Source organism: Peromyscus maniculatus, chromosome 21 (genome assembly GCF_049852395.1).
Source record: "Peromyscus maniculatus bairdii isolate BWxNUB_F1_BW_parent chromosome 21, HU_Pman_BW_mat_3.1, whole genome shotgun sequence".
In the NCBI taxonomy this organism is placed as follows: Eukaryota; Metazoa; Chordata; class Mammalia; order Rodentia; family Cricetidae; genus Peromyscus; species Peromyscus maniculatus.
The window spans coordinates 29,246,533-29,271,739 of NC_134872.1; the positions used below are offsets into that span (position 1 = coordinate 29,246,533).

The 25,207-nt window shown below is 41.3% G+C and overlaps 1 protein-coding gene across 11 annotated transcripts in view; it reads left to right on the top strand.

The window, feature by feature from the left end:
• Positions 1-41: 41 nt before the first annotated feature.
• Septin10 (septin 10) overlaps positions 42-25,207 on the top strand; it is an 86,409-nt gene continuing 61,243 nt past the window's right edge. For 4 of the 11 annotated variants that reach the window (XM_076557219.1, XM_076557217.1, XM_076557223.1 and 1 more), the window contains exons 1-3: positions 42-259; positions 24,250-24,367; positions 24,748-24,943. In XM_076557219.1, coding sequence (XP_076413334.1) covers positions 242-259; positions 24,250-24,367; positions 24,748-24,943 — 332 coding nt within the window. In that variant the 5' untranslated portion in view covers positions 42-241. Of the gene's footprint in view, positions 272-24,249; positions 24,368-24,747; positions 24,944-25,207 lie in introns of all 11 variants that reach the window. The other 7 variants (XM_076557214.1, XM_076557218.1, XM_076557216.1 and 4 more) reach the window with 4 other exon arrangements.

Below are 25,207 nucleotides of genomic sequence, written 5' to 3' on the forward strand. Positions count from 1 at the left end.
GCCCGGAGCGCGGGAAGAGCCCGGGCCCGCCCCTGGCGCGTTCCCGCGGCCGCCGGCCTTGGCCCCGCCCCAGCCTCTCGGCCGAGGCCGCCCCGCCCACTAACGGACGGCTGCGGCTCGCCCGGGCACGCCCCGTGCCCCGCTTGTCACGCCCAGCCGGTCTCTCTCCGACGCCGCCCGGGACGTGCGTTTGGGTCCGGTCCGGCCTGAGACCACCGTTCTGCGACATCTCCCCAGGGCTATGGCCTCTTTGGACGAGGTGCGGCAGCTGGTGAGCCCGCGCCCTGGCGTGTTCCCCGGTCCCGGGCGGCGGAACTCTCTGAGTCCCCCCCCCCCGCCCCGCTCCGCCCCGCCCCTCCCCGCCCGGTCGCCTCTGGGGCCAGCGGGATTGTGACCGTGCGGGTTTCGGGGACTCCCGCGTGGCGTGGAGAACGGGCTCCTTGCTGCCCCCCCACCCACCCAGGGCGAGGACTGAGCTCTGCCGAGCGCCTGGATGTTGGGGGCACTTAGATTGGCCAGGCTTTTCCTGGTCCTGGCCGAAGTGAGGGGTGTAAATTAAATCCAGGTGTTGATCACTTTGTAACGGTTTTCTTTTTTGAGCAGGGCTTGTAATCCGCCTGGTTTTGTGCAGTTGTGTACACGTACATGGCCGCTAACCGGGAAGTCGGCTTCCCTAGCTTTTCCAAAACTTGGGGTTTTACCGTATTTGTCGGGCGGTTCTGTTTTGCTTTTTCCTCTCCTTGTAATTAAAAGAACACATGACCGATCCGGTATGTTGTGCGTTTCCAATAACTTCGGCATAACTTATCTTACTTGGTGTTGATAGTAAGTCGTGGTTTTCCGGATGGTCATACTGTCTTCATAATACCAATCTCTTGTAATCTTGCCTTTGTTCCCGTCGTTTTAGGGACTGTTCATGGAGTCTTCCAGATGCTGCATGGGGTAGAATGGCCTCTCTATTTCTACTTCCCTAACAGCTGCATCCAGTAGATAATTTTTTTTTGTTGCTACTTTAAGAAAACTCCAATTTTGCCCTTACCCAATATTAATGAAAATAATCATTTTAATTAACTATTAAATATTTTGCCATTGGTGGTATTTTCTCAGGATTCTTAATCACAAGCAATATTACTCCAATAAACATTTTCCAAATAACTTCTGCTTACCTGAAACTAGTGGCTCTTATCTTTCTATGCTTCATTTTAGTTATAGAACTTACTTCAGTAGCCTAAAATCAAAAATAATACAAAATAGATAAATGCTATAATTTCCGTGTGAAGTTGAACCATGACCATTTATGTGAAAAATCATCATATGCTTTAGCTATGGAAACCTTAATGGCCATCCAGTAAAAGCACCCTCTCATGAAAAGCATCACCCTTTAGTGATTTACCAGTGCCATCTAATTCTTCAGCATGATGAAACCTTGATGTCTTGTTAGATGTCTGCTCACTAACACAAGGTCTTTTTTTCTGGAGACGTTAACATTGGACACACTAACTGCGTTCTCATCTATCACCATATTTGCCACGATGGCTACTGTGGGTGAATTATTTGATATCTACACACAAATGGAGCTTTACCATATTCTAAATCTTGTTTATTCTTCATGTAGGAAGAGGTTTCTATTATGGCTCATATACTTTTATAGAAAGCTGAAAACAGTGAAATTATTATTTGCAGTTAATAGCAATAGCATTTGTAGGGGAAATTCTGCTGTGAGGATGCATATTCTCCTGAGGAGCAACAGTCATAGTCTTACCAGCTGTTCCGTACACTGGTTTTGAATTTAGTTGAGTGAATCTGGGAAGTGTAAGTGTGGTGGGCTCTCCAGCCCCTCCAGTGTCGTAAGGCTAAGGGCTCACCACAGGTGAGGTAGGAGAGCTGAAGGTATCTCCTCTGACATCCGCACTTTCTCCTCTCAATTATCAGGTCAGATTTTTGCTTCAGCAGAACGTATACTGAAACTGAAATGCAGATTTGGAGACTCTTCCATATTTTTCTATTTTGGGGGGCAGAGGGACCAGTAGGATGCAATAGAGGGTCAAGGGAGGCTGAAAAGGGTAGTGAATAGCATCAACGAATATTGTGTACACGTTTGAAAATGTCATATTGAAAACCATTATGTTATAGAAATGATATATGCTAATGATAATAAAGAACCCAGATTAAGTTTGTGATGATACATACCTATAAGCACTTGGGGTGGGATGGGGGCATGGAGTGTGTGAGGATAAGGCAGGAGGATCATAAATTCAAGGTCAGCCTAGGCTACATAGTGACTTCAAGACTGGCCTGGATTAGGTAGAGACATTATCTCAAGAACCAAAAGCCGGGCAGTGGTGGTGCACTCCTTTAATCCCAGCACTTGGGAGAAAGAGGTAGGAAGATCTCAGTGAGTTTGAGGCTAGCCTGGTCTACAAATTGAGTTCCAGGGCAGCCAGAACTGTTAACACAGAGAAACCTTGGCTTGAAAAACAAAACAAAACAAAACAAAACAAAACAAAACAAAACAAAAAAACAAAAACAAAAACTAGGATTCCTTGTTTATTTTACCCGTTGTGTTGGCCATATTTATGGAGACTATGAGAAATCATTCTTCTAGTTAGTTATATATAGAAAGTGGTGATACATTGTGAAATAAGTGTAGAATCTATTCATCGATACTTAAAAATTTTGTGAGTTCCCTATACTTGTTTTTCATAGACAAATGAACATGAGCAGTGATATTTTTGTTTGATTGCATGTATATTAGCAAGAATTACTTGAATATTTTTGAAAATTCAAATAGATGTTCTATTGAGGGAAATTGTTACTAAGGTAGTACTGAATGTATAGATGAGAAACATTCCTCATAGGTGGCTTATTTAGTTTAAGCTGTCAACTTGATGTAGTTCAGAGTAATCTGTGCAGTCTCAATGGGTAGACTGCCTAGATCAGATTGGTCTGTGGCCATGTCTGTGAGGATTGTCTTGATTGTTAGATGATGCAAGAAGACCCAACCCACTGTTGGCAGTGCCAGTTCTGGCAGGAGGTTCTGAGATGTGTAAGACATCCAGCTAGAGAAAACAAAAAGATGGATCTTGTTTTCTAAAATACAGTTTGCTAGTCTATGTCTTTTGTTGGAGAAGGAGACCACTAACACTTATAGTTAGTATTGAAAGGTGTGTATTGGTTGCTATCATTTTGTTTATTTCTATACTGTTTTTCTGAATCTCTCTTGATTGTTGGTGTGGTATTTTATTTTTCTCCTGTGACCTTTTGGGTATGTTTTCTGCAGTATTCCTCCCGTTATCCTCCTTTTATTTGACTGATTGGTCATAAATTCCATTAGTTTGTTTTAATCTTGTAAATGTTTAATCTTTTCTTCAATTAGGATAGGTAGTTTTGCTGAGTATAAAAGTATGGGTTGACAATTTTTGTCTTTTAGAACTCAGAATATAAATCTAAGCCATTTAAAATTTTTGTATCAAATCATCCACTGTTATGCTTGGTTTACTTGGTTGCTGTAATTAAACATGCTGACCAAAAGAAACTTGGGGGAGGAATGGATTTAGTTGGCTTACGCTTGCAAGACACAGTGCATTATTGAAGTAAGTCAGGGTGGGAACCTGTAGGAACACTGTTTGCTGGCTCACATTTAGATTTGCTCATTGGCTCATGCTCAGCTAGTTTTCTTATACAGGCCAGAACCACCTACCTAGGGGATGGTACTACCCACAGTGGGCTGGGCCTCCCACAGTAATCATCAATCAAGACAATACTTTTTTTAATTAAAAAAATTTTTTTTTCATTTTACATATCAACCACAGTTCTCTCTCCCCCTGCCCCCCTCCACTCCTCAGAGAGGGTAAGGCCTCCCATGGAGAGTCAGCAAAGTCTGGCATATCAAGTTGAGGCAGGACCAAGCCCCTCCCCCCTGCATTGAGGTTGAACAAGGTATCCCTCTATAGGGAATGGGCTCCAAAAAGCCAGTTCATGCACTAGGGATAAATCCTGGTCCCACTGCCAGGGACCCCACAAACTGTCCAAGCCACACAACTGTCTATATTCAGAGGGCCTAGTTCAGTCCCATGCAGGTTCCCCAGCTGTCAGTCCAGAGTCTGTGAGCTCCCACTAGCTTGGGTCAGCTGTTTCTGTGGGTTCCCCCATCATGATCTTGACCCCCCTTGTTCATATAATCCCTCTTCCCTCTCTTTGGCAGTACTGGAGGAGCTTAGCCCAGTGATTGGCTGTGAATTTCTGCATCTGCTTCCATCAGTTACTGGATGAAGGTTCTATCATGACAGTTAGGGTAGTCACCAATCTAATTCCAGGAGATGGCCCTTCAGGCACCCTCTCCACTATTGCTTGGAGTCTTAGCTGGGGTCATCCTTGTGGATTCTTGGGAATTTCCCTGGCACCAGTTTTCTCCTAACCCCATAATGGCTCCCTCTATTAAAGTATCTCTTTCCTTGCTCTCCCTCTGTCCCTCCCCCAAATCGACCATCCAGTTACTTCATGTTCTTATCCCCCCTACCCCCAGTTTACCCAGGAGATCTTCTCTCATTCTCCTTCCTAGGGCAATCCATGAATGTCCCTCTTAGGGGCCTCTCAAGACAATATTTAATCATCAATCACAGACATGGGACTCCCTCAGATGACACTAGTCGGCAGCTGAAGTTAACTAAGAAAAACACTCTTTATTCTGTTTTTACAGTTTTAACTGTAATATGCATGGAGAGTTTCTTTTCTGGTCTTTTCCATTTGGCATTCTGTTGGACCTCTTATACATCTGGATGAGTACTGATGGCTCTAGAACAGGAAATTATCTTGCAAATGTTTTATTTGGGAATTCTTCTATCTCCATAATTCATAGATTTGGTCTTTTCACGGTGGCCCAAAGCTCTCTTGTGTTCCTTTTTCCTCTGTTGACTTTTGCTGAATGATCCAGTTCCTTTCCATTGTCTTTAAGCTCTGATACTCTTTGTCTGCATTATCCACACTGCTGATGAAGTTTGCCACTGGACTTTTCATTTGTCTTATTGCATTTTTTTCTTTTCAGCATCATTTCAGTTTGACTTTTCCTCGTCATTTTACTCTTTATTGAATCTGTTTTCATATCTTAAATTCATTTCCTCATTTTATTGTTTTTATTTTCTTGGGGTGCATTCATGTCTGAGTTTTTGAACATTTCCTTCCTTCCTCCCTCTCTCCCTCCCTCCCTCCCTCCCTTCCTTCCTTCCTTCCTTCTTTTCTTGACTTCCCCTTTTGTAGTTCAGATTACCCCCTCCCCAACTTTTTTCTTCTGCTGTGGGATTGGTACTCAGAGCTATGGACGCTGTCCCTGTTTTTTCCCCGAGTCAGCAGTAACAGTCACTATCCAGTGTCAACATACCCTTGGCTGTGCTCTGCTTCTGTTACCCCATGCTGTGGCTTTCCATGTCTGGGTGCTCTACTCTACGTCAGCTCTAACTTGCTCCCTACTTCCACCACCTTCTCTGCATGTTCCAACTCCCTGCATACTGGGGTACCCTACTCGGGGCACATCCTGCCTGCTTCCTACTTCTTATATGCATTGTGGGCCCTCACGTACCTGGATGCCCTTCCCTGAGGCAGCTACAGCCTTCTCCTTTCTTCTGAAACCTCTGCCACTGTATTTTTGCTGATCCTACTTACCTGGGTGTCCTACTCTGGGTTAGGCCGTGCCCATTTTCTACCTATGCTGCATTGTGTGGGTCCTTGTGTACCTGGGCCTCTACTTACTCTTTGTCAACTCCAGTCCCATTTCTACCACCTCTGCTGACTGAACTTTTGTTGTTGTTTGAAAATTTCCCAGAGGAGATGTAGGGGAGCTGTGTTTCAAAGCTTCCTGCCTTTATTGGGCTCCAGAACATGAACGTGAGGAGTTAACCACTATACTCCTCATTGCTGTATTTTTCCCCTTTATAGTTCACTCAAGCTGTTGTACTGGATACTAAGCTCTCGTTTGTACTCATCCCTGCAACCCTGCCTCCCTCAGTGCTTCGTGAGTTAGCTCCCTAGAACTTTCCTGCATTAGGCCTGTTGAAATTCTGGGTGGTACAGTATCTGTTTAGACTGCCCTTTCAGACTTTGTCTATACAGTATCTGACCTCCTTTCCTTCAGTATTCTTTCAGATTTTATGCTACTGTAGCCACTCTTGCTAACTGATGGTGCCTTGACTTTGTCATTGCCCAGAACTAATGATCTCAGTTTCAGGTACTTTGCTCTGACTGTACCTCCTATCTTGCTTGTTTACTTCCTCAACTACCCCAAATCCCTCACTTCTTTGATGTACTCTGTTATTTCTACTTGCTTTCTATTTCCCTTCAGTCCCACTCTGAGTCCGTTATTATAGCCATTTATAACCATTTCCTTGCACATCTGAGCTCCTTCTCCTGCTTCATAATTCTTTCCTGGCAAAATTCTACACTTAAGAACACCAAACTGGGGGCTGGAGAGATGGCTCAAAGGTTAAGAGCACCGACTGCTTTTCCAGAAGTCCTGAGTTCAATTCTTAGCAACCACATGGTGGCTCACAGCCATCTGTAATGAGATCTGGTGCCCTCCTCTGAATACATAATAAATAAATAAATCTTAAAAAAAAAAAAAAAGAAAAAAGAACACCAAACTGCCTCTAGGATCCACTGTTGTGCCAGATGGAGGAAAATCACACCAACAGACTCACTAAAACTTTTTGACCTTAAATTATTTTTGGTCACCTATGATAACTAATTTTTATTATCACATGATGGCATTATAATCACCACATGTTTATGAGGGTGTTTGCAGAAAGGTTTAACTGAACAAAGAACACATCCTGAATGTTTAGGGCACCATCCCATGGGCTAAGGGGCCCGTACTCAGTATAAAGGAGAAAGCAAACTAAGTGCCAGCATTCATCCTTTTCTGCTTCATGACTGCACATGACAGTGTGACCAGCTGCCTTAGACATCCCGGCACCAGGACTTTCCCCGCCCTTAGCTGCCTTTGCTAGGTAGTTTATTACAGCAAGGAGAAAAGTAAACAATCCATCACCTTTCTGTTACATGGAATTACCTGTGACAAGAAAAAGTCTACTTTGACTCACAGTTTTGGAGGTTTTAGTCCATGACCAATTTACCTCACTCAGTACATTGGGCATGTCGAAGAGACACACATAATGGATAGGGATTGAATAGTGGACCAAAGAGAGAGCCATTTTATGAGAGCCAGGAAGCAAAAGAGAAACAGACCAGTGTCCCACAGGCTTCTTTGAGGGCACACTTGAAGGGATCTTAGCACTGCAGTGAGCTCCACCTCATGCTCCCTCCTTTGGTTATCACACTTCTGAAGGGACGAGCATCTAATACTGAGGCCTTTGGGGGACACGGCAGATTCAAACTTGAGCAACTCCTAGACATCAGGAACTAACTACTCTGTGACCGAAATTGTATTGCATTTGTCCTAGTTAGTGTCTCTGACGCTGTGATAGGACATTGACCTAAAGCACCTTGAGGAGGGAAGGGGCGATTCCATTTTAACTTTGCAGTCCTTCATCAAGGGAAGCAGAGGCAGGTCAAGACAAGAACCTGGAGGCAGGAACTGAAGTGGAGACATCGAATATGCTTACTGTCTTAGTGCCCACGTCTGGCTCAGCAGGCTTTCTTACATAACTCAGGACCACCTGCTCATGAGTGGCACCACCCACAGTGGGGCTGGACCCTCCTTTATCAATTGTTAATTAAGAAAGTGACTCCCAGATGTGCATGCCCACAGGCCAGTCTCATGGAGGCCTTTCTTCAGTGGAGGTTCCCTCTTTCTTGGTGACTCTATCTAGTTTATGTTGACAAAAAACTAACCAGTACACTTGGCTAGTTCCCTTACCTTCTTCTTCTTTCAGATCAAGATTTGACAGTTCTTTCTGTTAAAGGGTCAAATAGTAACTATTGTCAGGTTTGTGAGCCATGCAGTCAGTCAGAAGCCATGTCACTGCTGCAGGAAAGCAGGGTATGTAAATGAGTAGGAGGGGCACTCTCACACTCACCACGCCCCTTTCTTCTCTTCTGCTGTCTCTGGCTCTTGGAGTTGTTTCTGAATTTTTCAGTATTTAAGTACCAGAGTTCCCCATGACTCAGTCCTGTGAGTCCCCCATTTCTTGCATATGGTTTTCTTTCTATTGATCATTATTTCAGTTGGGATTTTCTACAGATCCTATATGCTGTTCTCTTTTCTCTTTTTTAAAAATATAATTGGTTGAAAACATCATATATGAATGTACTGTATATCATGTTTACCGCGACATCTTCCTGTTCCAGATCTATAATGTCACCCCCTAACAACTTCTTCTCAAATTAATGATCTTTATAATTATTGTATACACACACACACAAAACCTGTGGAGTCCAATTAGTATTGTCCATATGTGTATGTGTATATATATTTAAGGCTGATCAAGGATTGTTTCTACTTCCTGTGTTTTGATCTACTTCTAGACTAAACCTTTTAAAACAAAAGTGAATTTGTGTTTCTCTTATGCAAGAATCCTTTCAAAGCTATTCTTTACTTTTTTAAAAAAAATTATTTATTTATTTAATGCCGAATGCTGTTTATTGAAGGAGGGAAGAGGTCTTAAATACAGGCTTATAGCACAATGGGAGAACCCCTATTCTTTACTTTTTTGAGATTACAATCACATCATTCCCCCCCCTCCCTTTTATTTTTTTTTTTTGGTTTTTTGAGACAGGATTTCTCTGTGTAATTTTGGTGCCCTGTCACTGGCCTCACACTCCCAGAGATCTGCCTGGCTCTGCCTCCCCTGGGATTAAAGCCCTCTCCCTTCTTTTCTTCCTTTCCAAACTCTTGCATATACCCACCCATCTTGCTCTCTTTCAAATTCATGGATTCTTTTTTTGCTTTAATTGTTGTTATATGTATGTGTATGTGTATATATGCATATATTGGATTCTTTTTTTGTTTTGTTAGTATATTTGTGTGTGTATATACATAAAATATATATACATAAAATGTATACCGTACCCAGCTGTATAATGTTGCTTGTACATTTTCAGGGCTGACCGTTTGGTATTAGATAACCAGTTGGTGTTTTCTTCCCTGGGGGGACCATTTCTCCTACTCTCAGTGTTCCTCAGTTGCCTGTAGTTTGTAGCTCTTTGTGTAAGGTTAAGATTCCCCTTCATGTTGGCACGTTTACTGGTATCATCCTTGTTCAGCTCATGCGTAAGCAGTCATGTTGGTGAGACTTGATGTGTGTAAATTTCTAGGAGACACAATCTCAAAGACAACTCCCTGTTCCTCTGTCTCAGTCTTTCTGCCCCCTTTCCCACAATGATCCCTGAGCCTTAAGTGTAGGAGTTTTGTGGTAGATATATTAGTTGGGGCTGGGCTCCACAACTCTGCATTTTGATTGGTTGTGATTTCCTGTCAGAGTCTTCATCTGTTGCAAAGGGAAGTTTCCTTGATGAGGGGTGAGGATTCCACTTATCTGTGTGTATACAGACAAATATTTAGAGTGTTGTTAGGGTTGATGTTGATTTAGTAAAGTAGTGATGGTAGGTTCTCTTAAGATCCACCAAGATCCATGACCTCACTAGTCCTGGGTAGATGCTAGATTTCCAGTACCAGGAATGATTTCCTTCTTGTTGAGCGGGTCTTAAATCCAATTAGAGAGCTGTTGGTTACTGCCAAGGTATGTGTGCATGCCACTACTGTACCCTTAGGGTTATCTTTTCATGCAGGTCATTGTTGTGGTTTATAGCATCACAATTGGGTTGGACTGTTGGCTGCTTTTCTGTTTTGGAAACTTGCATTGTACCTCCTGGTACTATGAAAGTTAGTTCTCAAGAAGGAGGCTTTCATGTGAGATCTAGCTTGGGTGTCCTGGGCCTGTGTTAGAAGTGCATGGTGTCTTCAGCAATAGGGACTTACCTTCCACCTTTGGGGAGCAACCAAGGACAGTAGAAAATAGCCTGTAATGTTTGGGAGGCTCTTAGACAACCCTGACCAATAACTCAAAGAGTGCTTCATATGCCTGGTATTGGGTTTTTGTTAGATGGTCTGTGATACTTAGTAGAACTTTGTGTTATTACATTGACTGTCAAAGTATTGATGGTTGCAGTCAAGTAACTCTGAGTTACTTACTAATCCCAAAGTGCAAAAGTCACAGTGCTGATCCCTGAGAGATGTCAGTGGTTAATATCAGTGGTGCCTCTTTCAGAGGACCTAGGTTCGTTTCTGAGCACCCATGTGGCTCATAGCCACCTGTAACTCCACTTCCAGTGTATCCAGTGTCCTCTTCTAACCTCAGTGGGTACCAGGCAGACACATGGTGCACAGGTGTGCTTGCAGAAAACACACCACTACACATAAAAATAAAATAAAACATAGTGACATGTACATTTTGGATATGCTAAGGAGAGGCTATAAAGTGTTTCCTTTAAGTGAAAAGGTAGACTGTTCTACATTATAAGGGGAGAACATAAAATTATATGCTAGGATTGTAAAGATATATATGGGAAGAAAAAAATTTTTTTCTATGAAATTGTGAGAAAAGAAAATGAAATGTGATACTTTTATTGCAAACTACAAAAGTTATAGTCATAATACATGATTAATTAAGATAGAAAAGGTGTGAGCTGGGTGGTGGTGGCACACACCTTTAATCCCAGCACTTGGGAGCCAGAGGCAGGCATCTCTGTGAGTTCGAGGTCAGCCTGGTCTACAAAGTGAATTCCAGGACAGGCTCCAAAGCTATACAGAGAAATCCTGTCTTGAAAAACAAAAACAAAACAAAACAAATAAACAAAAATGATAGAAAAGGTGTGTATGATTCTACATTACTGGACTGTAGTTTTATTCACCTACCAAGGCTCTTGGGATATGTTCCTTCCCTACCTTCCCATAAAGAGAGGCCACTGTTTCCAAACATCTATGCAGATTTATATCCTGATTTCTTTCCTGCTTATCATAGCATCTACGCAGTGACCTTAGTTTAAGACTCATGGGAGCCCTTGGGAATCTCTGATGGTAACACAGATGGCCTCCTCTCTAGCTTCACCTCCTCTCTGTCCTCCTTGTCTTGCATGGGGGATTCCTTAGGCCTAAGTGATAGTTCTTTGCAGCTATGTAGCCAGACCATTTATGTTCACAGACTTTGCTTTGCCAATTCCTCCACCCTCTTTGCTTTATTTGCTGGCTGGGGAGCTTTTTCTTCCACAGCACTTTCTCTGACACTGCAGAGTTCATTCTATTATATGCATATGTCCCAACTGTACTAAAATTTAAATTACAAGGATATTGACTGGCTTAGCTTTGGTCCACAATGCCTGGTGTCTGTCACACTTTCTTTGAACTATATGGCATTTTACGAATACGTAGTTCATTTGGGGAATAAATGAAAAGTATATTATTGGTAGACTTTCTTCTATTTCCTTGGTGTCTCCTCCCCTCCCTGCCCCAGTAAGGTCCATCTTAAGATGTTTCTATGAATAAGTAGTTCTTCCCTACCCTTCTCTGGCTTCTCTTTCATTTTCTTTCCCTGGACTTGATAAAACCAGCAACTTCTCAATGACTAGTTTTTGGAACAGGACCCAAATAAATCTGATTTAGTTCCCACAACAACAAAATACAGTTTTATTGTGTCTTTCCTTATTAATCCATCATGTCTGTAACATGCAGTTTCTGTGACTCATTCTTTATTTTCACTACATCATACTTCTATGATATTTTGCTCCAAGTTATAGTCTGAATTGTAAGGGACCCAAGAAAATCAGTATTTTCATATCCCATTGAGTTTCCAAAACAACTTTTGCCTTTTCACGTGCCAACATTAACAAAATGCATCTGAACTTCCCCAGTTCCTTTATAGTTTATGCATTACTTATAAATGTTCTGGAAATGACTTTGTCATGCTGTGAGTTAGGGAAACCTGGCTTCCCTGATATTAGCCTATTACATAATCAGTGGATCATGGGGAAGGAGTTTATTCAAACATCTGTTCTCTATTCGATGAGAAGAAACTTGTCAGGAGCTGGAGTGGACTAGAGAGGCAGATTTTTTTTTTTTTTTTTTTTTTTTTTTTAATGCCGAATGCTGTTTATCGAAGGAGGGAAGAGGTCTTAAATACAGGCTTACAGCACAATGGGAGAACCCTGGAGGGCAGAAGTTCGCTACCAATATTTTACAATCTTGCATCTAAGCTGTTAACACCCATTATTCAGGATACACAGACAAGGAACTCCCCTTAAGCATTCAGGAGGGTAGAACCCCGCAGGGAATTAGCATAGGGAGGATATCAAAGTCAAGGTCAGCAAGCAAGGCAACAGTTACCCAAAACGGGGGCCAGGGACCTACAGGTCCCCCTTTTACTAAAAAATGAGCTTCTGGCTTAGGTTGCGTGGGATGTTAGCAGGTCAGCTTACCCGTCATGGAGACGCCTGCCCAGGCCACACAGGTGCTCTGTCTTAGGTTGGTGAGTGCCCCTCCAGGCATTACCCATCTCTGAATACTCATTATCATACAGGCTCAATCGTGTGTGAGCTGCAGAGTTAACTGCTGCCAAAGATCTCAAAGTGGTGCTGGGCTTGCAATCTGTGCATTTGACACAGAAAAGACCAACAGAAGTCCTAACCCACCCATAGCCAGTAGGCTAAAGGCAACTGAGCCATTCCCTTCCTTAATGAGCCTTACTGCAAATTGGAGTCCTTATAAGATGGTATCCCAAAAGCAAATGGAACTTGAGTTTATAAATTTATAATTTTCAAAGCCAATCGAAATGTATATAACTATTGAATTAAATTTATCATGCCCAATAGAATGAAAGATTAACTGTGGTAGCTACTTTTGAGAGGCAGATTTTAAACATGGTCAGGGGAAGAGATTCCCAAGGACTAGAGCTAACAAAAGGATTGTGTGCTACCCATAAGCTCTGGACTTGAGCCCTGGAGAGTTAAACAGTAGTATAAATCATGTCAGCAGGAGCCTTGCCCTCCAGTAGGGAGGCAGGACTCTGTATCTGGAGAAAGTAAGCTGCTGGGAAATGAACGATTTATTTGTTGGTCTCAGGCTGCAAAGGTATGCATGAAATTAGAAGTACCAAAGTAGGGCTAGCACGTGAGTGCCAGGCTGAACAAATCTGCACTGTCCTCTTAGATTACATTTTGTGCCAAAGAAAATATTTGTCCCTGTGTTAGATTAGATAATATGGATAAAACAGTAGGACACTCAGCCCTCAGTGTCACTTCCTGATACAAGGTATTACCCGCTCACACCTGAGCATGTGTATCTTCTGTGAGTGATGTACCACACATGGTATTCTCTGAACTGTACTATAGAGCAATGCCACTTATGTTTTTAAAAAATGCTAGTGAGAAAGTGGCTTTCAGTTTTTAATCAGTAAGGAATTGTGATTAGAATTTGTGACAAGTAGTTTAGTAGGTGGTTGAGTTATTAAGTAAAATTTACTTAGCTATAACAAAAGGCTCCCCCTTTGTAAGATGTGGAGGCACTGGTATTTGTTACAGTATAGTTCATTGTAGTAGCAGCAAAGGGTATTATCTAAATAAAGAGAAGCATACACTACAGTATGGAATAGAACATTATACCATAGAGTGAGGTAGATAATGATTATAACACGAAACAATCCTTTGAGGAGACTCAAAACAACAGCAAGAAACAGCATAGTGCAGAACAGTTGGCTGCTATTGTTAGATACACAAAGGAGTCCAGCACACACATGTACTTCGATTTGTTCATCTCCCCTAGAGGGATTCACGAGAGACCGGTAACCTCTCAGGAAGAGAACTGAGATGCTAAGAAATCAGGAGTGGAAGCATCAGAACTGGTTTTGTACTACTCCTTTTTATTATTAATTTCTGATAATTTTATATAATGTGCTGTATTTATATCATTTCTTTCCCTGCCTCTCCCCTTCAACTCTTCCATGTCCCCCTCCACTTCCTCTCAAATTTATAACCTCTTCTTCTTTAGTTTTATATATGTATGTATGTATATATATATATGTATGTATATATGTATGTGTATGTGTATATTTTTGTATATGGATGTATATATAAATACAACATGCTGAGTCCAGTTTAGTGTTGCTTGTGTGTGTGTGTGTGTGTGTGTGTGTGTGTGTGTGTGTGTGTGTTTAGGGTTGACTACTTTGGATTAGATAACCTATCAGGGGGCTCCTCCCTGGAGAAGACTGATTGACTTTAAGTGGCAATCAATTGCCTGTAGCTCTTCATGGAGGTACAGGGCCTTGTGAGGTTTTCCTGTTCACACTGGCATGTCAGTTGCTGATGTCATTGCACTGGTTTTATTTAGGCAACCATGTTGTTGAGATTTCATGGATGTAGTTTCTCTGTCGTGTAGAGAAGATACTACCTCGAAGCAAACACCCAGGTCCGCTGGCTCTTATAGTCTTCCCACCTGCTCTTTTGAGGTATTTCCTATACACTAGGCATGGAAGTTGTGTTGTACATCTGTATTAATGATAGTATTTTTTGTGATGCTAGGAGTAGAATTCAGGACTATGTTCATGCTAGATAAGTGCTCTACTAGCTGACCTATAATGCAATCTCCTTAGTATTAAAGAAAAGTTACTTTTATTCTATATCTTGTGATGTACTCTAGACAGTAGTGCTGCTACTGAGTGGGCACAGCTTGTCATTTTCTGTTTCTCAACTATTAGAAATAGTATGCTTGGAGTTGGTTACAAATTAGGATAGTAACCTCCTTATTCAGATCATACCTGTTAGCTTTTCTAAACCCATTTCTTCTTTAGGAACTCCAGGAGTATGCGGAGTGCAGCTTTCTCGTAAGAAAATGTACTTATTGGATTAGCACAGTAGGGCACATGTAATAGATCTTTTGTGTATACACACACACACACACACACACACACACACACACACACACACACACACACACACACACACTCCTAGATTATTCATACAAGAGAAAATAGGGTATTTTCCTGAGTTTGGCTTGTTCACTTAATGATTTCTCATTCCATCCATTTTCCTGGAAATGTTGTTTCATATTTCTTTGTGCCTGAAGAAAATTCCACATACATTGCATGGATTAAATGCATTAGTAACTAATGAGTCACCAGTGTTGCCTCATTGTCACAGTAAGGAAAGAAACAAGAGCATTTTCTCTTGGATTCATTTAACCCACAGTGAGGCCAGGTTTGAATTCTCCACCTTATCTTTCCTGTGTCTCTGTCCTCCTAACAAAGAACGCTTTTCTGCTCTATTTATTGAGCTGCACAGGAAGCATCACACGGGGAAGGAATGGAATACTTTACAGAAATCTTTAACAGAATTTTACAAGGAATAAAGTCACTGGCTTCAACCTACCCAGATAGCAAACAGTATTATGTCATCAACCAGTATCCAAATGCTGTGTTGAACATTTATGGTGGCTATTCGTTTCAGAAGATTGCTTTCATCTTCTGTATTTGCTGCTTTCAGCAAATGATACACATGCATTGTTCTGAGTCCAGGGTTTGGAAGGATACATGATTTAAGATTACAGCTGTGGTTAGCTTAGCTTGTAAAAGTTGATTACACAGGAAATCCAGGGCAAGTAAGGTTGATCGTTACATTGTTCTGTTAAAAGCAGATTAAACAAACAGGTCGAGTACACATTTGGATAGCCGTCTTAAGGCTTAAATGACCTCAAGGTGTATTATTAATTCAGTAAAAGTTCCAGTCGTACAATGTAGGAAGTATTTTATCATAATGCATTGTCACAATATATGCCTGTATATATTTAGCACATCATTATTTGTTCATCTGTTAATGGATGCCTAGCCTGGTTCCTCTGCCTGTCTATGTAGAAATAGGTATAGGAATAAACATGGACACGCAGTTGTCTCTGTGGTTTGTTGGCTTAGAGTCCTTTGGGATATAATGTAAGAGCGGCATCGTTGGGTCACATGGTAGTTGTGTTTTAGTATTTTTGAGGAAACTCCATGTTGATTTCCACAGTGCTGTGGCAGTGTACATTCTCTGTAGCAGTATATGAGGGTTCCTCATCCCCCAGATGACTAGCATCCCCTCAGATCATGACTAGCATTTTCTTTTCTTTTTTTTTTTTTGATGACAGCCATTTTGACTGGGTGGAGATGGAATTTGAAAGCAGTTTAATTTGAATTTCTGGAAGTATTTATTGGCTGTTTATTTTCTTTTTTGAGAATTGTCTGTTCAGTTCCTTGACCTATTTATTGATTTTATTGATTTTTTTAAAGATTTATTTTATTTATTATGTAAACAGTGTTCTTTTTGCAAATTTGCTATATGCCAGAAGAGGAGATCAGATCTCATTACGGATGGTTGTGAGCTACCATGTGGTTGCTGGGAATTGAACTCAAGACCTCTGGAAGAGCAGACAGTGCTCTTAACCTCTGAGCCATCTCTCCAGCTGATTTTATTGATTTAAAGCCTTTTTTTTTTTTTTTTTTTGAGACAGGGCTTCTCTGTGTAGCTTTGCACCTTTCCTGGAACTCACTCTGTAGACTAGGCTGGCCTCAAACTTACAGAGATCTGCCTGCCTCTGCCTCCTGAGTGCTGGGATTAAAGGTGTGTGCCACCACTGCCCGGCTTAAAAGCTTTTTTGTATTTAATTTTTGTGGTTCTTTGTTAGAAGTAAGTTTGGGGGTCACAAAGAAAGAGACTACTACTCCAGTGGAAGTGTCTCTTTTTTTTTTTTTTGGTTTTTCGAGACAGGGTTTCTCTGTGTAGATTTGTGCCTTTCCTGGAACTCACTTGGTAGCCCAGGCTGGCCTCGAACTCACAAGGAAGTGTCTCTTTTACTCTTGATCAAGAGTGGGACCGCTTGCCACAGCAGAACAAGTACATGGGGCAGCAAGTGCACGTGACTTTTCGTCCTAACCAGGTGGTGGTGACTGTGTGTGACCTCCCCTCCCCCCAACTAGGGTCCAGCCTCACAGTCTTTCATGATTGGCTGGTCTTAAAAGAGTGGGCACACAGAAAATGATGGGGAAAGGAGCCAGCCACTTTACTCCTAGAAAATAGCAGAGCCTTTGTATAAAAAGGTTTTGCTGCATTTGGGTGTGTGTGTGCTAAAACATTTGCATTAAAGTCTTACAAGGTTCGAAGATTAAACACAAGTTTTATAGTATTTGATAAGTTAAAAACTCATATTTAGGGATGGGGATTTAGCTCAGTAGGCCCTGGGTTCAGTCCTCATCTCTGAAAAAAAAAACCCTAATATTTAATGTTTCTTACATTTATATATTATAGATATTAATACTTTTTAAAAAATTTCTGTGCTCAAACAACATGGCCTAGACAACTTATAGAAAGAAGGGTGTATTTGGCTTATGGTTCCAGAGGAAAAAGTCCATCATGGCCAGGAGGCAGGCATGATGGCTGGAACAGGAAGCTGAGAGCTCCGGTCCTCAATGCCAGCACAAAGAGAAAGCTAACTGGAATTAGGGTGTGGCTGTAGACTCTCAATGCCCACCTCCAGTGACATACTTACTCTGTCAAGTCTGTACACCTAAACCAACCCCCAAATCACCACCAGCTAGGAATCAAGTACTCACATGAATACCTGAGCCTGTGGGGAAGTTTCTCATTCGAACCATCCCAGAGACCAGGGCTGATTTGTAGAGGACAGGATCTCCTCGCTGCCCAGTTCTGTGTCCTCTCTTCACTCCGTAGTTGTTACCTCTGCTTTGCCCAAGTTTCTGAGTTTCATATAATCCCATCTGACAATTCGTGGGCTTTTTCTGTGCTATTTGGATCCTTTTCAGAAAGTCCTTGCCTGTGCCTATCACTTGAAGTAATTCCCTATGTTTTCTTTTCACAGCTTCAAAGTTTCAGGCTTCACTTTAAGGTTTTGAACATTTTGAGTAGGATTTTGTGCAGGGTGGGAGAGACGGAACTAGCTTCATTCGTCTACATGTAACTCTCCAGGTTCCTAGTACCATTGAAGAGGCTGTCTGTTTTTTAAATACACGTTGCTGCTGATGCCTTATACATTAGATGATGGTAACTGTGTGCTCCCATGTCTAGATTCTCTGTTCTCTACTATTGGTCTGCCTCTCTCTGTTCAGTATTGTACAGTTTCTTTTACTGTTTTTCTGTAGTATAATTTGAGACTAGCTCTGTGATACTGCTAACCTTGTTCTGCTGAGGATTGCTTTGGCTGTTTGGGGTCTTTTATGCTTCCAAATAAATTTTAGATTTTTTTTTTTCAGAGCTGAGGACTGAACCCAGGGCCTTGCACTTGCTAGGCATGCGCTCTACCACTGAGCTAAATCCCCAACCCTGAATTTTAGAATTTTTGTTCTAATTTTTGAAGAACATCATTGGACTTTTGATGAAAGATTGCAGTGAACTTGTAGATCACTTTAGGAAATGTAACCATTTTTTTCAGTATTGATTTTGCCAACCCATAAGCAAGCAGAGTGAATGCTGCTAGGCTCTGAAATGAAAAGGAATTAGATATATGTAGTCACTGATAGGTTTCTGTTTAAAATTCAGACTTTTTTGTTGTTACACTTGTTTATTTGTGTGTGTGTGTGTGTGTGTGTGTGTGTGTGTGAAAGAGAGAGAGAGAGAGAGAGAGAGAGAGAGAGAGAGAGAGAGAGAGAGAGAGATAGATAGATAGATCTTGGACTCAGTTCTGCGCTCCCACCATGCGGGTTCTGGAATCAGACTCTGCTCGTTAGGCGTGATGGCAGTTACCTTAACCTGCTGAGCGATCTTGCTGCTCCCCTCCACCTTTTTCTTATATTAGGACTCAGTTTTATGGAGGAGTTTCTCAGTTTGAGACCATCCACTTGCTTGTTAGAGCATTTTCTCTGGTGTGTTGAGTATTACTGTACTTGGCATTTAGTGTTTTTGAGTCCAAAACTCTGAGGGGGTGTGGAAGTCACACTGGTGCTTTTGTTTAACTTTTTGCTGGCTTTTCTGTTCTTGCCTGATTTCAGCTCTCTCTCTCCCCCCCTTTTTTTTTTGTGGTTTTTGTTCTGTTAGTTTTGTTTTTCTGATGTTTCATAGTTCTTGCCTAAGATTACTTGCTGCATCCATTGGTGAGCCCTTGCTAGGTTCCCACACTTCTCATGTCCCCATGTTGCCGTTCTCTTATATTTGGACTAGCTGGTCCATGCTCTCATGGGGAATTTCTGATTCAAAGTGTCTGTCATGCTACACTTCCTTTACAAGCTATACAGGCAGAGCTGCTCCAGTCTTCTCTGTATATAGTACATCCAGTTGGTGGTTATCCATAGCCTGTTCTCTCTCTCCAGCTTGCTGTTCCCGTAACACATATGTCCAGGAGGGACTTGAATCTCCTTGGTGACTACTCCTGGTCCACACCAGTGTGCTTGCAACTACTGCAAATCGTGGTCTGGTGGAAGTAGAATGATGTATGTGGGTACCCATTCCTAGCTGTTCAGGCTACTTTTGTGGGGCATTGTGAAGACCTCACCTGGCTTATTTCCTTTCTGTGTGTCATGCCGATTTCTTACCCCGTTCCCCTTACACTTTTATCTCCTCTGCTGTTAGTAGTAACAGGGATGGAGCATAAGTCCAGTCACCCTCAGCAGCATAAGGAGTTCCCTTAATGTTTTAGGACTTCACCTCAATTAAAACTGAATCCTTGGCTTCCACATGAAGAATTTCAGAATGAGTCAGCATGAAATCGAGTTGGAGTTTATTTAAAATAGAAAGAAAGGTACTCAGGGAAAGACTAAAGCACTTGGGAGCATTTTCAGAGGTTTGGGAGCAAACACAAACAAAAACAAACTGGAGTGTGTTGATGTAACCAATCGTCTTATTAAAATAAGAAACACAGAGCCAATGTAAAAGAGAAAGCCGAGAGGTCAGAGCTCAGAGATAAAATCTTACCTCCTGCAGTGCTCCTAACTTCCCAGAGAGAGAGAGAGAGAGAGAGAGAGAGAGAGAGAGAGAGAGCTACTTCCCGTTTGTTTGTGTTTAAATAGTCTTTCTGTTCTGCCTTCTCATTGGTTGTAAACCCAACCACATGACTGCCTCATCACTGCCTGTAAGTACCGCCCTCCAGGTCTTAAAGGCGTATGTCTCCAATACTGGCTGTATCCCTGAACACACAGAAATCTACCTAGCTCTTCTAACTACCACGCTCTTGCTATGGCTCTAATAGCTCTGACCCCAGGGCAACTTTATTTATTAACATAAAATTAAAATCACATTTCAGTACAAATAAAATATCACCATAAGAGTGAGAAACCAAAATGCTTTCAAAGGAAACAAAATGAATACCTTAAACCAAATGCTATGAAAATAGATCAAAAGGTATTCAACAAATAGGATCAGAGTAAACCATCAACCAGAGCTCAGGAAGCCTAGGTGCCCTAGAATTAACATGTCAGTGTGCATCACCAGATGGAGGGCACAGGAGGCCCATGCTGGTTCCTGGTCTGGATGGGGATGTGGTTAATCTAGTATTGTCTTTTATTCCCATAACTGATGGTATAAATCAACAACAACAGCAACAAAAGAAAGACAAACCACAACCAACACCGACAGCCCTCACCTTAAAGGGGTATGAGTTTGTTCTGAAGCCAAATATGAGTGGCCATGGCATAGGACCATAGATTTAGGTTATGCCAAATCATGTGTTCCAATGTGGTAGAGTTTTAGGAAGTTTGATAGTGAGAGACCAAAGAAAGTCACAAATTGAGATACGTTTCAATTACGTGGTGGAAATACATGTACAGCAAAGTTACAGCAAAGTGGTGAGACCTTTGCTACGGCCTCAGCTGCTCTCTGGTGACATCCTTGGCTATCCTACTTTCCCTTTCTGCTGTTTTGAGAAATACCATGATCAAAAGCAGCTTAGGGAGGAAAAGACTCATCTTCTTCTTCCTTTTCCCGGAGCTGAGGACTGAACCCAGGGCCTTGCACTTGCTAGGCAAGTGCTCTACCACTGAGCTAAATCCCCAACACTCATTTTCTTCTTATAGGTTACAGTCCATCATTGAGGACAATCAGGGTAGGAACTCAAGGGAGAAACCTGAAGCCGAAACCACGGAGGAACACTGCTTGCTAGCCTTCTCTTTGGCTTGCTCATAGGCTCACGGTTTCCTAGCTTTCTTTTATAACCAAGAAACATCTGGCCTAAGGGATGGTACCTCTCACAGTGGTCTGGGCCTTTCTGTATTAATTAATAAGACATTCCCCACAGACATTCCCATAGGCCAGTCTAATCTAGGCAGTTGCTTAAGGCTTTCCTCTCAGGTTATGGAAACAAGAAGTTTAGTTGACTTTGACAGTTGACTACATATTATCGTTCTGTAGAATTGCCGACCATAAGCATAGTGAAACTATTCTGTATAATGGGCTGATTGTATACAAAGATTTAAGAATTTGCTCAGGAAAATGTTCTTATGATTACATAATTTTAGTTATGTAATTTAGTAGGAATGCCTCAGGTAGGAATAATTCTTTTTTTAAAATTTTTGTTTTGTTTTGTTTTTCTGAGACAGGGTTTCTCTGTGTAATTTTGGTGCCTGTCCTGGATCTTGCTCTGTAGACCAGGCTGGCCTCGAACTCACAGAGATCTGCCTGGCTCTGCCTCCTGAGTGCTGGGATTAAAGGCGTGAGCCACCACCACCTGACCAGGAATAATTCTTTTAAATAGAATTTTTTTCTACTGTTAGTGCAGGGGCAATCCAGTAAGTGGAGGTTTTTACCCATGGGAAAACCTCCCAGGAGCAGATTGACATTTAAGAAAACCTTGTTGTAAAGAGATTCAGGCATCCATTTTATCTCAGGGTTTTGAGTTTTGACCTTAGGAATTTTAGTAACCTTTATCAAGCGAAGTCTCAGCCCCATAAGGCTCATGTAACTTAACCAGACTCTTGGCAACTTGGTCATAAACTCAGTTTTGCTCCACCTCTTTTATTTTTTTGAATAAAATCTTATTTTATTGTAGAAAAAAATGCATCCTTATCTAAAATATTATTTTTCCCCATTTTTCCTGAAATATAAACTTATACTTACTTTTTATTATTTATTTCATTTCTCTTAACAAGAGTTGGATCCAAATTACATACTTGATTTAATGTAGCAAAGTAATATTATCTGTACACATAGTGTTAAGTCCTAAGTTTTTGATTTGGTTCTTCCTTAGGCCTATGGAATTTGAAAGAGTTCCTCTACCTCTTTTCTTTTAGCTAAAATAGAAGAGTTAGAGAATGTTACATTTCAGCAAAGACCTTGAACAGTAAATTATCCTATGAGCAGGAAAGAGAGAAAACCCCTGTAATTGTAGTTTTGAACACAAAAAACTGAAAGAGACAGCAAATAGTTAGGTTTTCTGAAGGACCAAGAGAGGAGAGAAAAGAAAGACAAACGGACAACAGGAAACAGGACAGGCTGACGAGAGAGGCAGTGTTGGCACATTGGACTCAGAGCATCTGTGCACTTAGAAGAAGAGCAACATAACTTACCTACAAACCAAAATCAACAAAAATAGTTCCATAATATTTTATCATGTTATAGCTGTTAGAAACTTGATTTACAACATATTATATGTGCCACAGAAAGAACATTTTCTGTTAGAAACAGAAAAAGGGTTTCTCAATCCAGTACTATGGTTTTTGTTTGATAGTCTGACTATTGTGGGGAGCATTGTCAGCCTAAGTTTCATAACTTTGTACACACACACACACACACACACACACACACACACACACACACACACACACCAGGATTCCTTGCAGCTTTTCATACATCCTTCCTGCTATCACCATTCTTAGCTATTGGATTGACAGCTAGTGGTCTGTTAGGAAGACCGTACAAGGTTTTGATGGTCCCCAGGACGTGAGGTCAGATGCAGGGGTAGGCATGGGTAGCTTTCAGAGGGACTTAACATCGTTTGTTAAGTTAGCCAAAGATCGTTTGATTCTAGTTTGCCGTACTTCACTCTCCGTAATGTCAGACGGCAGTCATTTGGTCCCACGGAATCTTTAACCGGGAGTGCAGTCTTTCCTCTTTTTTTCCCCTTTTCCTCTCCTCCTCACTACCCTTCCTTCCCCCCTTCTTCCCTCCATCCCTCCCTCCCTCCAGGGAGCTTCAGCTCATAAAAACTTTCTGGGGGAAAGGAGCAAAGGCAGTGAGTGATTCCAGAGTTTAGTCTTGTCCCTCTGGTCACAGAGTCAGCCTTATCTCTGGGATTCCTATGGGTGCGTCTCTCCCCGTTGTCTCTGCATTTCCCCTCACTGCCATCCTCTTTCTCTCTGAGTTTGCTTATTGCCAAGGCCACTGATCCTTGCATTCCATTTGGATTAGAGTTCCACTCAGAATGTTAGCAGTGTGTGTGTTATTTATAATGGATATATGTAGATTCTTTCCTGTAATATGAAGTACAAATATACCCTTATAGTTCAGAATGTAAAAATGCCACTATCGGGGCTGGAGAGATGGCTCAGAGGTTAAGAGCATTGACTGTTCTTCAAGAGGTCCTGAGTTCAATTCCCAGCAACCATATACATGGTGGCTCACAACCATCTGTAATAAGATCTGATGCTCTCTTCAAGAATGAAGGCAAAACATGCAGACAGAATACTGTATACATAATAAATAAAATAAAATAAAAAAAGAGCATTGTTTAAAAAAAAAAAAGGGCTGGAAAGATGGCTCAGTGGTTAAGAGCACCGACTGCTCTTCCAGAGGTCCTGAGTTCAATTCCCGGCAACCACATGGTGGCTCACAACCACTTGTAATGAGATCTGGTGTTCTCTTTTGGCCTGCAGGGGCACATGCAGGTAGAATACTGTATACATAATAAATAAATAAATCTTTAAAAAAATGCCACTATCTAGACCTCTGTTCCCCAATCAGGATTTTCCTAGTTAAGATTTATATATAAACACACTTCATAACAATAAATTTCTCATTTTTGTCAGTGAATATGCCATAGTTTACTTGGATGTTTTCTTGGTTTTGGAAGTCACATGTTTTAATGTTAAAAATTGTGCTGGACTTTTGTCATATAAAAGGAGTGAGAAATGAGTGTTTTGGGAGGCTCAACACTGGTTTCTAGTTTCACAAATTTACCTAAGCACTTTTATCTTCAGCGAGAAACAGAAGTTGTGAAATCTTCAGTTGCTTTGATAAATTACATTTATCCTTTCAAGTGTGCTTATATCCTACATTAATTAAATCAAATACCAAATATAAAAAAATAATTAAATCAAAGTTATTTGTTTTGTTTTTCTTCAGAACAAAGAACATCCCCGTTCCTTGACTATGTGTGGCCATGTTGGTTTTGAAAGTTTACCTGATCAGCTGGTTGACAGATCCATTCAGCAAGGCTTCTGCTTTAATATTCTCTGTGTGGGTGAGTGCCAGTAACAACTCTAGGTTTTCCAAGATTCGTGTTCCTGTGCTCACGTCATCCTTCCCATAAGCATGATGACTCTTGTGTCTAAGGTTAATGGCTCTGTGGATCTCAGGAGTTGTTTCAATTCTACTAGTTTTGTTTGGCTTAACTTCAACCTTTTTTTTTTTTAAACTTTTAGTACTCTCTTCAGAGGTCAGAGTAACTTAGCATGTGTAATCATTGTCCTCGAGTGATTTAGGACCAGGCTTAGCCTAACTGTCTTTTATAGCAACTTAGCCTTTGAAATGGTTGGAATCCTTCAAGCCATTCCAGAGTAAGATGTGTGATTCTTCCCAGTGATCCTCTGCCCTTGTGAAGATATGCTTTGTTTCTTTCAGGAGAGACTGGAATTGGAAAGTCAACACTGATTAACACATTGTTTAATACTAATTTTGAAGAGCTTGAGTCTTCCCATTTCTGTCCATGTGTTAGACTTAGAGCGGAGACATACGAACTCCAGGAAAGTAATGTTCGCTTGAAACTGACCATTGTGAATACAGTGGGATTTGGTGACCAGATAAATAAAGAAGACAGGTATGTGGCTTTTGTTTGTCCCCTTTCTTGTAATAAGACAAGTTTTATTTCTGGGTGAAGACTGCCTTCTTCCTCTTCAGCTGCGATTTTATTTTCTGCTGAGATAATACATGACTTTGCTTCCCAGACACAATTTTATTCTTTTCTTTCTTTAGCAACTGATCAATGTTTTGGTTTTATTGACAAGTTTGTATTTTTCTATCGAGTTGTCATATTTCTTTAGAATAATTAAATCACGGTATTAAAATATATATTTAATAAAAT